Here is a 14,778-nt window from a genome sequence, read left to right on the forward strand (position 1 = left end):
TGAAATAAAGGTGGAAAAAAACAAAACAAAAACAAAAACAAATAAAAGGGCGTTTGAAATAAAGTTGGAAAAAGAGAATAAATTAGAATTGAATAATTAAACTGAATAATACTTATATATTTATATATAAACTAAATAATATAAATGATATAATATATAAATAATATTTATAATATCTATAAGTATTTATATATATATATATAAACTACATAATACTACATAAATTACATAATACAGCCAGCTCCTCTGCTGACTCTGCCCTTTTCGTGCTGAAATAAGCCGGCACGCAATGAATCTTGGGATACTGTAAGCTGTGAAGTATACACCCGGTGCATCCTTCATTTCCGAGGAAAAGTAGGCTGCATTTGTCGGCCACATTTGAAGGAGTCTTCGAAATGGGACAGCCTAGTCGCACCGTGGTGACGTAATCGTCCTTCAAATGAGTCATTCGAAGGATGCAGCCCCTGAATTGAGACACAGCCTATATACCTGTCCCAGCTGGCTGCTTAATCAGTCCTGATGCAGACCAGCTGGGACAGACCCCGCCTCCTCACGCCACAGCTATTATACTATTATATAGTATATTATTATAATATAATACTCATTCTCTACATTTAATATCTCTGTGGGTGTAATATATATCAATGGTTCATTGCCGCACTGGAAATTCCAACACAAAGTAAACAAACATGGCACCATGCTTGTCATTACATAGAATAAGTAGTATAGAACAGAACTAACTGGACCAAATAAACACAATGTAACAAATACATGACCCATGGTTCGGATTTTCAGGTTTGAAAATGGCCTAAAATAACAGAGATGAGGCAGCAGAAAGTGCACACACACAAAAAAACGGGAGTGATAAAATTCTCATACGCTTTATTACACTTTTGTGAATCAAGATTCCAACCAGGAGGTTATATACAAAAATCGATTGTTGTTGTTAAACATGGTGTTAGCTCAATAGTTGTAGCATATACAATTATTGAATAAGCTCTCTTTAAAATCATTTTAAATCTGCTTCCTACAGCTGTTTTTTAATGATAAAAAACCCACCTAAAATGCACAGTATATATCCATACATGATTAGCCATAACAATAAAACATTAAAACATAAAATGTTCTGATATTGTGTTGTTTCTCTCATGCCATCAAAACAGTTCTGACCTGTTGAGACATATGGCCCAATCCCATTTCACCCATAGACTATATACTTTTGTGAAATATTTTCCCTTACCTTTACCACTTAGCCAGATAATGAACCAGATTTCTTTTTATTTATTTATGTTGAAGACTTATCTCATTTTTAAGTGGAGGATCTTAACAACTTCCCTTAGTAACTCCAGTGGAAAAGGAGACACTGAGAAATGAGATTGGGTGGAGACTGCAGGTGTACTGTGGTACCTGGCAGCAGAAACTTTGGGGCCTGTAAGCTGTAAGGTGGGGCCTTCATGAGGCACCTTGGGGCACCCCTGACCCTGTGGCTGGTTTACTGGTTATCCTTCCTTGAATCACTTTTGGTAGGTACTGACCACTGCATATCAGGAAGAACAATCTAGAATGTGTCAATATTTCATGATGAATGAACCAATAGAAACAACTAAATTACAAGTTTTGTCCATCAGCAATACAATACATACCGTATTTTTCGGACTATAAGGCGCACCGTATTATAAGACGCACTATCAAAGAACGCCTATTTTCTGCTATTTTTCCATACATAGGGCGCATCGCATTATAAGGCGCGTTAAGTGACACTAGAAAGGGTGCCTATATCAAAGTGAACAGGGGTGGCGCCATGTTTCCCTTCCCCCACCGGGGTGGTCGCTTGCCGGTGGAGCGTCTCAGTATATATAAATCTAGCTCTTTCAAAGTCAAACGAGTGCTGGATATTAATCTACACAGATTCCTCTCCTGAAAACTGTTTATTTGGGTGAGTAACGTGCTTCAGTTTATTTACAGTAAGCTTAGATTTCCAGATGTCCACTAAGGCTTGCTGCACCAGCGTTAGCATAGCTATCCGCTAGCACGCTAGCTAGTCACCTAAACTAGTAAAGTTAACCCAAACTTAAACGACAGCGTTACACTGAGTAATCCTGCGTGTTCTGGTAAGACAGTGAGATATTAGCTAGCGATTCGTCCCCCGTAGCTTGTTTTAACACTGTAAACAAGCAGATTACAGGCTGATAAAACTCACCTCTGAGAGAGTTAGCGCTTAGCATCTAGCTAATGCTAGCCAGGCAAAGCAGCACAGACTTACAGGCCGATAACTCACCTCTGAACGGTGAACGCTTAGCGATTAGCATCTAACTCTAATAATACTGCTCCAGCAGTATTAAAAGTGCTAAATTTAGAAAATACTGATCTCTGAACAGTGAAAAAGCTAGCTAGCTAAGCGGTTAGCATCTAGCTAATGCTATTGCTGCTCTGCACGGAGTGTGTGTTTACTGCTCCTTACACCTGACGGGTAAAATTTAGATAATACTGATCTCTGAACAGTGAATAAGCTAGCTAATGCTATTTGCTGCTCCAGCCTCGGAGCTGCACGGCTCTGGACTCTGTATAGCACTGAAACTCTGTATAACGCTGCACGGAGTGTGTGTTTACTGCTCCTTACAACCTGACGAGTAAAATTTAGATAATACTGATCTCAGTGAATAAGCTAGCTAGCTTAGCGGTTAGCATCTAGCTAATGCTATTGCTGTTCAGCCTCGGAGCTGCACGGCTCTGGACTCTGTATAGCACTGAAACTCTCTATAACGCTGCACGGAGTGTGTGTTTACTGCTCCTTACAACCTGACGAGTAAAATCCATACAAAAGGCGCACCGTATTATAAGACGCACTGTCAATTTTTGTGAAAATTAAAAGTTTTTAAGTGCGCCTTATAGTCCGAAAAATACGGTATTCATGTATTCAAAGCAAGGCAAGATCTCACTATTACCAACCTATTTCTTTATTTTGTTTGTTTACTCAGAATTTTCCAACAACTAAACTAAAACTGTACTGACGTGCTCGCTGCAGAGTTTCTGGCAGAGGCTTTATTCTTTGGTTTCTTTTGGCTAGAGATCAGGCCACCTAGAAGTTCAGAAAACACAGACACACTTCCACAAGAAAAACAAGAGAAAATATTATTTTTCAGTAATCTACACATGCACTTTAAAATCCAACACGAATACTAGCATTAAATTTACACCCATTAACTTTTATAGTGTCCATCCTCCATACATCGTGATGAGATCCCAAAATCAGTTTACGTCTTTAGAAAATATCTTTTAACTTCCCAAGACCAAGACCTTTGCCTGTTATTCATTTTTGTTTTCCCCTGGCTATCTGTGACTAGTAGGACCTGACAAGTATAAACCCTATACTTTGTCTTTGTACAGGAAGTTGTTTTTGCAAAAAACATTGTCTTTAATATGGGGACAGTAGTTTATTTTTACAACTCAAAAGTATTCTTGCTATTTGGGACCAGAAGGTTTCAAAAAAGAAAATTTCAGCTTTCTACAGTAAGTAAATAAACTAGATTCTAGCATAAAAATGGAAGTGAAGTTTTACCTGGCCCATGTTTCTGTCCAGACTGGCTGTAGAAATTTAACTGGGATTCTCACCATCTTGTTTTTAGTCAATTAAGTGTTATGTTGTAATGTGATCACTAGATGGTATGGCCAGTGTCTCAATATAGGCTAATGAGTCAATGTTTTAAAAACGAATCATGGTGCAAAGAAGCAGAAATGTCCACATATGAGGACGCAAGGTCTCAAGAGGTTCAATTCCTACAGTTACAGGGTCTCCAAATCATCACTTGTACACAATTTCCCCCTTTCTTTCACATAAATGATGGCTAAGATATTTGCTCTTGTACTTTTGCTTCTTCGGATTTGCAGAAATCAAATACTAATGTTGCTAAAATATAATGGAAGTCTATTTATTTTCGTAGCTTGGTAGCTTAATTGCAACACTGAAGATGCAGACCCTATGTTATCCCAGTGGTTCCTAGTTTTATTAATAAAAAAATAATAATAATTGTATTATAATAATGAAATGGTTGGAACTAGATTACATCTATCACTCCTGGTGATCACTGATGTACGCCAGCAAGCTATGTTTTTTTGAATATTAAGACATTAGACAGTAGGTCTTCAGAAGGAAAGCTTTGGTGATCACTGCCATAAAACCAGCCTGTTGCCTGGTAGAGGTGTGCTGATATTCGGGATGCACCTTATATGTTGACTGGGTTGGGAACTATTGCTTAGGACCATGGGTCTGGAACACTTAAAGCTTGCCTTTGTTTAAACAAACGATAATCAACTATAAAAAATACTAAAACCACCTTTACTCAACTAAGGTTTTATTTTCCTAAAGTTAACTCTTATATGATTATATTTAACCAAGATTGAGGCACAATACTGCCATGCTCAAGTGTCTGTCACTAGCATTGAGCTGGACATTAGGAACCGTGTGAAAATTACCATAGTAAATAAGTAATTAATAAATCTATTTAATTTTCTCAAAATATGACCTTATGATGTCCAACCAACTGTAAGATATGCATACATATCTTTAATAATGAAAGTTTAATGATTTATTCATTAATGATTTTGTCTGGTATCCAACGGTCCCTAAAGCCCCTAATGTCCCTAAAGTTGACAACAGAGTGATGCGTTTGGGGGGAATCTTTCCAGACAATCTTCAAAGTTTCAAAGTGTGTGATTCCAACTGTTATATTTTCTGTTTTGTTTCTGATCCCTTGACTCTGTCAGAGCCGGATATCTTCTAGTGAGGTGAGACGCTGCCCAAACAGCTGCTCCTCATAGTCCAAGAGCTGTCGGAGGAACCCTACATTGGGTGCGGCGCAAGTGCGTCTCTCTTTGAGCCAGCGGAAGGCATGAAGCAGGGACCAGTGGCGGTGTTCCATTAAGAAACCCAGTGTCAACACCGAGCTACGGCTGCGGCCCAAGCTGCAGTGTACTAGGACGTGGCCACCGGGTGATCCTGGAGACCCCCTAAGGGCCGCTGCTATGAACCGGGAGGCTTCTGGGAGTGCCTGCCAAAGGTCTTGCTGGGCATCGTCACTGAGCCGCAGTCTCAAATAGCGCAGGACGTTTGGAAAGGCATCAGTGATTTCGACTGTGGCGTTGACCACATGTGTGATGTGCAGGTTTTTGATTATGCGGTAATCATGAGCCTGGGAAGCCGAGCCCTGGTACAGCGCCCCCTCCAGGATCTCAGAGGGGTAGATGGTGAGCAGGCGGCGCTCAGACTCCAGAAGTACCATGCGTGGCGTGCACAGGAAGGGATAGAGGGAGTGGAAGGCCGAAAATCCACCAAGTAAGATGACAGGGTCCATCCCAAGAGCACTCAACTGGAAGAAACAGTGCTGTAGAGTGGGGCTGTCTGCACGGGCTTCCTGACTACCCACTAAACATACATACAGAGGAAAATAAAGAGAAAAAGAAAACCACATGTAAGTGCGTGTCAAGCTGCTGTGCTTTTAAACCGTGTTTTCAATGGGATGTGCAGCACAGACAGACACGTCCTGTGGCTGTGAGCAGTAAACGCTGCACATACTGCACATGTAAACAGCATGGAGAAGAGACAGTGTTTGTTCATAGCTGTGGTAATTAGCGTTATCTGTGTGTCGGATCGAGACCGGATCACATTCTCATCACAAGTAAACCGCTCCAGAGTTTGTTTGGGACCGGTCTGAGACCAACTCCTCTACCTGGCCTCGGTTCAGTTGTTTTGATTCGCACCCTTAGTACGATTACTGTTTTTACACCTGCCCAATCTAACCACACTAAGGGTACCAACAAACCAGAGTCCGTTTTAACCGGACCAAATAGTGCTGGTGTGAAAATGCCCTACATTTTCAGAGATCAGTCCTTTTAATTAAACTGTGATGGACGGCAGGCCTCCAGGGCCACTGTTGTGAACCCTTCGTGTATCAGTCCTGAAGTACACACCTGGTACAGTTGTGCTGGGCCATGTGATTCAGCTAATGTGAACCATCTATGGACAAGAAAATCACTGAATGTGACTTCCAATTTACATTGATTTTGAATGTACTGAAAACCTTTCTCCAATAGATGGCACTAGAATACAGTTTTTTATTCATGATATACAGTACCAGTCAAAGGTTTGGACACACCTCTTCTCAGCGTGTTTTCTTTCTTTTTAAGATTTTTTACATTGAAAATCTAATATTGAAGACTTTATATAAGCTACACAGGAACACATGCAGAATTATTTAGTAAATAAAAAAGAGTATTAAACAAACCAGAATTTGTGTTATATTTTAGATAACACATTTATCTTTGAGGACAGATCTGCACACTCTTGGTATTTTAATCTCAGTGTCTTCATGAGGTAGAGTCACATGGAATAGTTTTCTCCGCGTCCTGAAGGAGTTCCTGGAAGTGCTGAACAATAGTTGCTGATTTTTCTTCATGCTGTGAAGCTACAGCTCATCCCAAATCATCATCTCACTTTTTTTTACTGTTTACTATGTAGTTCCATATGTGTCCTACAATTGTTTTCAAGTCTTTAATATTAACCTACAGTGTATAAAATCTGCATAATAACCCTGCTGGTAGATTAGCATTGCCTGCTAATAACATAGTTAGTTTTAACATTTTCCAAATTTGACTTTTTTGACAAATTCACACATTTTAACCCTCCTGTCGTGTTTGGGTCAAATGATTTACAACGATTTACAACTTAAAACACTCATAAATATTATGTTTTACATCTGATTGCCTCAAGGCCTTGTGATATCCTCCACACCATACACTTGAACACATAAAAGTGATGATCACCTTTTTTATAGAATTTTGAGGGATTTATTCAACCCTGTTACACCTGTGGTGTTCCCGGTCAAAAGTGACCACCATAGGAAATGAATGGGTAACCAGAATATATTCTTTCATCAGACAGAAAATATCCCCATACACACCACCCCAACTCACTCACTCACTCACTCACACACTCACACACTCACTCACACACTCACTCACTCACTCACTCACTCACTCACTCACTCACACACTCACACACACACTCACTCACTCACTCACTCACTCACACACTCACTTACTCACTCACACTCACTCACTTACTCACTCACTCACTCACTCACTCCCTTTCTTACTCACTCACTCACTCACTCACTCACACACTCACTCACACACTCACTCACTCACTCACACACTCACTCACACTCACTCACTCACACACTTACACACACACTCACTCACACACTTACACACACACTCACTCACTCACACACTCACTCACTCACACACTCACACACACATTCTCTTACTCACTCACTCACACACTTACACACACACTCACTCACTCACACACTCACTTACTCACTCACACACTCACTCACTTACTCACTCACTCACTCACTCACTCCCTTTCTTACTCACTCACTCACTCACTCACTCACTCACACACTCACTCACTCACACACTCACTCACACACATTCTCTTACTCACTCACTCACACACTTACACACACACTCACACACTCACACACACTCACTCACTCACACACTTACACACACACTCACTCACACACTCAAATACTCACACACACACTCATCTCATGTGGATGACATCAAGTTCAGCTTCCAACTCTTTTCACCAGAGTTCATTGAGGGAATTATACTGGAGATGACAAACGGGGAAGCGTGTGTTTGGGGACACCTGGAGAGAAATCGACATGGTAGACCTCCAAGCCTACATAGGTCTGCTGATTTTAGCAGGAGTATATCTCTCAAACAATGAGGCTACAAAAAGGGAAAAACAGGGAAATATGGAATAAAGATCTGGGCACCAAATGATGCCAGGCCCAGCTATGCCTGTGATATGCAGGTATACATGGGAAAACCCACGTGAGCTCTGTGCCCCTAGAGACAACAAAACAAGCCTGAGGTGCTGCAAATTTGATGCCTATGTTTGCAAGGCCCACTCCGACCTGAGTGTCACATGCCACTCATGTGCATGAATTCACATGCACACACACACACACACACACACACAAACACACACACACACACACACACACCTTCATTTTGAGTTTTGTCTTTGGTTTTCAATTTATTATTTATAACATTCATTTTGTAATACATTTTCAGTGCCTATTTGTACTTTCACTGCAGTTATCTTATTTATAATTCTATAAATTCAGCTGAAACACTGCTTTGAGACATTGTTCACAGCTAAAAAAATGTTGTATAAAAATTTGGTGGAAAAAAATGGTTTCTGTGCTAATTTAAGAGCCGTTAAAACTGACCGGTCAAATTGGACCGGGAACACTAAAGTAAGGGGCAGGAGATGAACACAACAGGAGGGTTAAGATCAGTTTCCTCTTTTTGTTTAAGCTCCATATCAAAAATAACTCTGAACTTTGTGTTTTTATGTTGTTTGTCAGCCTACCTATGCAAGCTTGGGTGGGTTCTTTATCTTTCGTATCTAATGGTTACTCCTGGTTTAATTACAGGACGGTATAATTAGTAGTTCATTATGTTTTTTTTTTTTTACATTAGATAATTTTAGTTGTTAGTGTTTTGTTTCTAGATTGATTGGGCTGTAGCTCAAACCTAAAGCTACTGCTAAGTGTCACTAATGCACTTGAACAGTTGAAGGCTTGCCACATGTTCTTTATTCCCGGTTTTGATGTTTTTCATCCCGTCTTTAAAATATGATTAAGTCAATAGAAAGTAAAAACAGGTTTTTATTTACCTTTTTCTGATGTGTGCTGTCTGAAGTGTAAGAAAAAAACAATTCAGCATATTTTTCTGAGAAGTCTGTACATTTTAACACTGAAAAACACAGCTCTTCTGAGACTAGTGCTGTTTTTTGAGGAGACTGGTACCTGGACTGTGTCCTTCTTCTGCGTAAAGCAAAATGATGGAGAACTCCTGTAGCTGGACGCAGCTTATCAGACAGCCTAGTTCTGGGTGAATTACCGTCACACTTGCTCGTGCTGTCACCAGGTGACTTTGCTTATACCTGTATAACAAAACAATTTTACAAATGTTATTTATTTATAATTATCTCCCATTTTTTTCTCCCCAATATAGCTTGGCTGATTGTCCCACCCATTCAGCTGGTGTCAGCTGTATATTTCTCATCACTAGTGCTGCCACAACACAAGGAGGGTGCATACTAGCACATGCCTCCTCCGATACATGTGAAGTCAGACTCCGCCTCTTTTCCAACTGCTGCTGATGCAGCATTGCAGAGCAAAAGCGCAGCAACTTGGCTCCAATAGATTAGCTCACAATCGCCTTGTGCTAATCTCCAGCGAGCTGTATGACCGGAATTCAAACCAGCAATCCCCCGATCATAGTGGCAGTGCTTTAGCCCACTGGACCACTCAGGTGTTTATGTACTTACAAGTACAATACTGGGTATGTTTGGTTTATGCATATCTTAGTTGTTATATGTGCACATTTGTGTGTGTGTGTGTGTGTGTGTGTGTGTGTGTGTATGTGTCAGTTACCTGTCGGCAGGGCGGCAGTCCAGTATGAGGATATAGTATGGGTCGTGAAGTGCTGGCTCACCAGCTTCAGCATTTAGCAGGTTGTACACTTGCTGAGGAGTCACATAACCCCTCTCTATATCAGTCTTCTCTGGAAGAGCCGGAACTAACAACTCCTCTAAAAACACACACACACACACATATATACATACAGTGGCTTGCAAAAGTATTCATACCCCTTGAACTGTTCACAACCTTACAACCACGAATTGAAATGTATTTTATTGTGATTTTAGGTGGTAGACCAACACAAAGTAGCACATAATTGTGAAGTGGAATGCAAATGATACACAATTTTCTAAATTTTAATCAAATAAAAATCTGAAAAGTGTGACAGGCCAAAGTATTCAGTAATCAAAGCATCATGAAGACCAAGAAACTCACCAGACCGGTCAGAGATGAAGTTGTGGAGAAGTTTAACGCAGGGTTAGATTATGAAAAACACTTCACAATGATGTGCTAATAAGTTGGTCTGTCACTTAAAATCTCAATAAGATATATTTATATTTGTGGTTGTAAAGTGACAAAATGTGAAAAAGTGCATGGGTAAAAATACTTTTGCATGTAACTGTATACTCATTTACATATAATAAGGTTACAGACATTATATGACGAATACTGATTACAGCATCAAATGCTACAGTTCAAACCTTCAGTGTTAGTCTGCGGTCCTGAGTGAAGAGACAGCTTGGCTATACCGTTCATCTCGCTGCAGGGGGTGCTGTGTTCTCCAGGCCTGGAGCGGCGGAGCCCAGTAAAGGAGACTAATCGCCATTTATCAGCTCTTCATGGTGTTGGAGTGGAAGGAAGTGTAAAGACAGAAGATAGAAAAGATAGTCCACAGTTTTGTCTATCGTTAGGAAACATAATGCAAACATAAAATTAATGTTCTAATTGTACACTGAACACTAAGGCTGTGTGCCAATCGCTGCTTCCAAGCGGGACTGATTTTATAAAGCTGTGCAAGCCTCACCAACCCATGTTCAGGATACTGATGGCTGCTCAGCAGTGAGCTGGAGGAGGAAGAAACACTGGGAGGCACCAAGACTCACATGTACCTTATATTATATACTGTCATATGTACTATCAAGACTAATATGTAAGGGTGACCCATCTTCCTCTGGTTTGACAACTTATAAATTAATGGTAAAAAGTCATTATACATCCACATTTGTATGTAGATGAATAACAACTGCCATATGTTTTTCTGTTTCCTGAATAACATGAAAAAGTGAATATAAAAAAATATGTAACATAGTACATTTTTCATTTTGTACATATTTGTACATTAAGCTTTTACATTTTGTTATTTTTTGGTAGTAGGCTTACTAGTGGGCAGTACCAAGCAGCTAAGTGAAAGAAGAAAAGGAGGCGCTTCTCACCTCTGGAAAAAAAAAAGCAACATCTCACTTTACTCAAGGGCTAACCTAGCTAACGAAACTTTACAGTGAGCAATTTATATAGCTATCTAGTTAGCTAGCCACAAAATATACACTTTACCATACATTAAGGCAGTCCGTTTTACTTTGTTGCAACCAGGCATTCCTAGTTGGAAAAGGGATAAAATACACGCCTTTACGCTTAAGTCACATGTACAGCCTCTGAAATAGGATCCGGCTCACGCAAACCACATCAACTACACAAACCTCAGACTGAACTACAGAATGAGAAAATAAGGAGAAGCTAAGTACAGACTTTCAGACTTTACCTTTCTGTTTGATTACAGAGACGTAGGACCCGGTTCTGAGCTGGATATTTTAGCAGGGGAAAAAAGAATGGATTTTAATAAACCTGCTTGAGTAGTGGACAAAGCGATTGGCAGCGATGTAGCGTTGCTGCAGTGTGAACCAACCGTTACTGAACGTGAGCGGCTGGTGGAGAAATTGAGATTTCAGTAGGGGAAACTCAGACCTCAGTAGCTCATTCACTCATAGTAGAAACGAAGAAGAGTCCACGCTAAAACCAGGAATAATATTGAACTGGTGTTAAAACGTTGGAGAGATAGAGAGCTCCGTGACTTGAAAGGGTTTAAAAGGCAAGCGCTATTTCAGTTATTTGGCTTTTACTATTAGCTTCTAAAACGCTGTGGATTTTATTGCCTGTAACATAGTGTAGCTGCTGTAGTTAGCTTGCTAGATACTATAACTTATATGTAGTCCAGTCCAGTATGATAACACAACAGGGGAGACTGCATGTTGAATATTAGCAGAACCACTTTTACTGTTGTACAACTGGGAGGCTACGCTTAGCCGCAGGCTAGATAGATGATTATTGCAAACAATATAAATAGCTACAGTCTAACTGACTGTCTATTTACAATGCTAGTGTTTATATCAGCTGTTTAGTGAAGGCAACTGTTTGTTTTGCACACATAATTGCTCTTCAAAGAATGCCTACAAACTGCATATCCATATTTAGTTCTCTAGCTAACTGTTTGTTGGATGCAATTGCTCTATACACTGTGACATTATTTCATCAAAAATGTACAAAATATGCTTTACAACATGGAATACTATTTTACACGGCATTTACACAGCCTACAATTTATCTGCTTGACAACACTGCAGCACTTCCAATTAGTGCAAAATTGATCAGTTGTAATGTTTTGTTGTAATAATCTTTAAAGATGTAACTAAATATGAACATACTGTATATCTATTGTGTATGCTACACAGTAAATCCTGCATTGCAGTACTGTTTAATACACAACTAGGCACAGCATCACTCACCTATCCCTGCAAAAAAAATCCAGGTGAAGACCAGCTGGTCATCCAGAAAACACATAATACCCTATGCTGATCGAGAGCTGGTTAATGAGATAACCTTCCAGTATAGAGTATGAGTATGTGTTTTCTGCATGGCCAGCTGGTCTTGACCTGGATGTTCTAGCAGTGCTAGCTAACTACATATTCTACATATATTTTAGACATATGTAGCTACTTACCTGGACAGCACAGTGCCCATGGTTTTGGGTGGGAGGCATTCGGGACAGGTAGCTTGTGCCTTCTTCACTGTTACGGGCTGAAAGGTAGTAGAACTAAGGCAACCATGCTGACACCATTATCCAGACCCCCTTACAATCAAAAACACCTAAAACATAATCCTTAAGAAGATTTTTTTAAAGAAAACTGAAACCACTAGGTGAAGTTAAAGTCTGGCCATGGTGTTCATTCTTTCTCCAGGTTTTTTTTTTTTCTTTCTTTCTGCCCGTTTGACCCTTCCCCTTCATTGACTGCTTATTTTAGTGGGTTGCTGTGGTAATGGTGTGGAGTGAAGTGCTCTACAGGACCAGGGAGAGCTGGACCTGACAGGTCTGTGTGTCACAGGATCATACACACACACAAATGTACAAGACAAAACAAACACATTTATATAGTACAGTCAGTCAGAAGTTTGGACACACCCTCTCATTCAATTTTTTATTTTTTCATACATTATAAATGAATAATGAAGTGATTCAGACTGTGGAGGAACACATAAGGAATCATGTAGTAACTTGAAAGTGTTAAACAAAACCATTTAAACCATTGTTATGTCACACATTTTCAGAATGTCTCAGAACATTACGGACTAATCATTCTGGAACCTTTTTTAAACCCTGCTCTGTTAAACTCTGTATTTACTTGTGTATTACATCAGCCCAGCTGACAGAATCTTTATCAAAGTTTTGAAAAAGATCCAAGAAAGTTGGCTTTTAAAGTTACAGAAATAATGTTCTGAAAACGTGTAACATAATAACAGTTTGTATCATAAAGTCATTAGATTGTTTCCCACATAACGGTCGGTTCCAGCTAGATGAATTCTAACATAGCTAATATTCCCAAAACAATAAATACATTGGGACACAAAATGGTGCAGTGACATTATACCAGAACACTTATATATATACAATAGATAGATAGATAGATAGATAGATAGATAGATAGATAGATAGATAGATACTTTATTGATCCCCGAGGGGAAATTCTTGACATCCAGCAGCAGGTGTGTATAGTATCCAAAGTTACAAAAAGATAAAAAAAAATATATATATAAATGATACATATAAATACAACAAAATAAAAAATAAAATGAAATTATAAAAGTACAGTCTTTAGTGTGTGTGTGTGATGTAAAATGGAGGTAGTGCAGTTGAACACAATAGACAGCGAACACCAGTTGATGTGCATAAAGTAAGGATAAGGATAACTGATGTCCGCCATACAGAAAGTGCACAGATTGAAATAATAATACAGATAATAACACAGATTGAAATTTTTAAGAACGTTAACTGTAACATTTAGAAAATGTTTTACTGGGAAGCAGCCAGGACTTATGCTGCATTCCATTTGAACTCAAATGTTGGAATTTTACATTTCAGCTGGAACATTCTCACTAGCTTTTTTTCTACTTAAAAACTTAGGAGAGCTTCACCAACCCTGAGATTAGAATCCAAGACTACTGCATAGGGCATCAATAATATTACTATTATAAGTCGCATTGGACAAAAGCGTCTGCCAAATGTAATATAATGTAATGTAATGTAAAAGCAGCAGTTTTATACAGTTTATTATTGCTTTTAACTATTTGCTTTTAACTAGTTGTACACGCAGTACTGTCCAATTGTTTTCTGTGGACATTGTGTTTCCGCTGTGTTCGGATGAGTTAAATCATCAGCTATTATTGCTATATATGCTAACCGGAGTCAGAATTAACTAATGACCTGGGACATATTATTCTAGATTATCCCAAAAACACTGGTAAATGATTGACAAACCAGTTACAAAGCCTTTAGCTTTTTGTATTTTTTGTAAGTGTGCAGAAATTGTGTAAACTTATCTGAATGAAACTAAATGCTGGAACGCTGTCAACTTGGGTGTGACATCATTCCAAGCTGTGACATCTGACTGTCAAGGTAAATCAAACACAGCATTAAACCACATACACACACACACACACACGCACACACACACAAAAATAGCTACGCTTTACGATGCCACCAGGGTCATTAGTCATTGGATAATCATTAGCGTTCTGGGCGGGAGTTTGCAAAGGACAGATAAGAGATCCGGAAGCTTCTGTTTGCTCTGTCTTGCAGTGGCCACTTTATTTATTAGCATCAGTTTAAAACCTTAAACATTAATGCAATCAAATTTAGTCCATTTAAAATAAAAGTATTATACTTGTTGTTTTCTTTCATCACAAAGATTGTGGGATATTTCAGTTTAGAGTCATATTTGAT

General features: G+C 39.2%; 1 protein-coding gene across 1 annotated transcript; it reads right to left on the reverse strand.

Moving 5' to 3' along the window:
• Window positions 1-4,760: 4,760 nt before the first annotated feature.
• Window positions 4,761-12,822, reverse strand: LOC125780959 (probable rhodanese domain-containing dual specificity protein phosphatase). Its single transcript, XM_049463319.1, has 5 exons — window positions 12,502-12,822; window positions 10,208-10,341; window positions 9,519-9,675; window positions 8,889-9,025; window positions 4,761-5,422 (listed from the first exon to the last, which is right to left on the reverse strand). The coding sequence occupies exons 1-5, from the start codon at window positions 12,519-12,521 to the stop codon at window positions 4,761-4,763; spliced, it is 1,110 nt and encodes a 369-aa protein (XP_049319276.1). The 5' UTR covers window positions 12,522-12,822.
• Window positions 12,823-14,778: the final 1,956 nt, after the last annotated feature.

This window comes from Astyanax mexicanus, chromosome 14, assembly GCF_023375975.1.
Source record: "Astyanax mexicanus isolate ESR-SI-001 chromosome 14, AstMex3_surface, whole genome shotgun sequence".
Taxonomy (NCBI): Eukaryota; Metazoa; Chordata; class Actinopteri; order Characiformes; family Acestrorhamphidae; genus Astyanax; species Astyanax mexicanus.

Bases quoted from the DNA above. Each gene is read 5' to 3' on its own strand.
- LOC125780959 (XM_049463319.1), bottom strand. From the start codon at position 12,521: ATGGGCACTGTGCTGTCCAG. The intron at 9,026-9,518 runs GTAACTGACACA...TTTGTTATACAG, and splicing joins GACTGCCGCCCTGCCGACAG to GTATAAGCAAAGTCACCTGG. The intron at 5,423-8,888 runs GTACCAGTCTCC...ATGTATGTTTAG, and splicing joins AGAAGAAGGACACAGTCCAG to TGGGTAGTCAGGAAGCCCGT.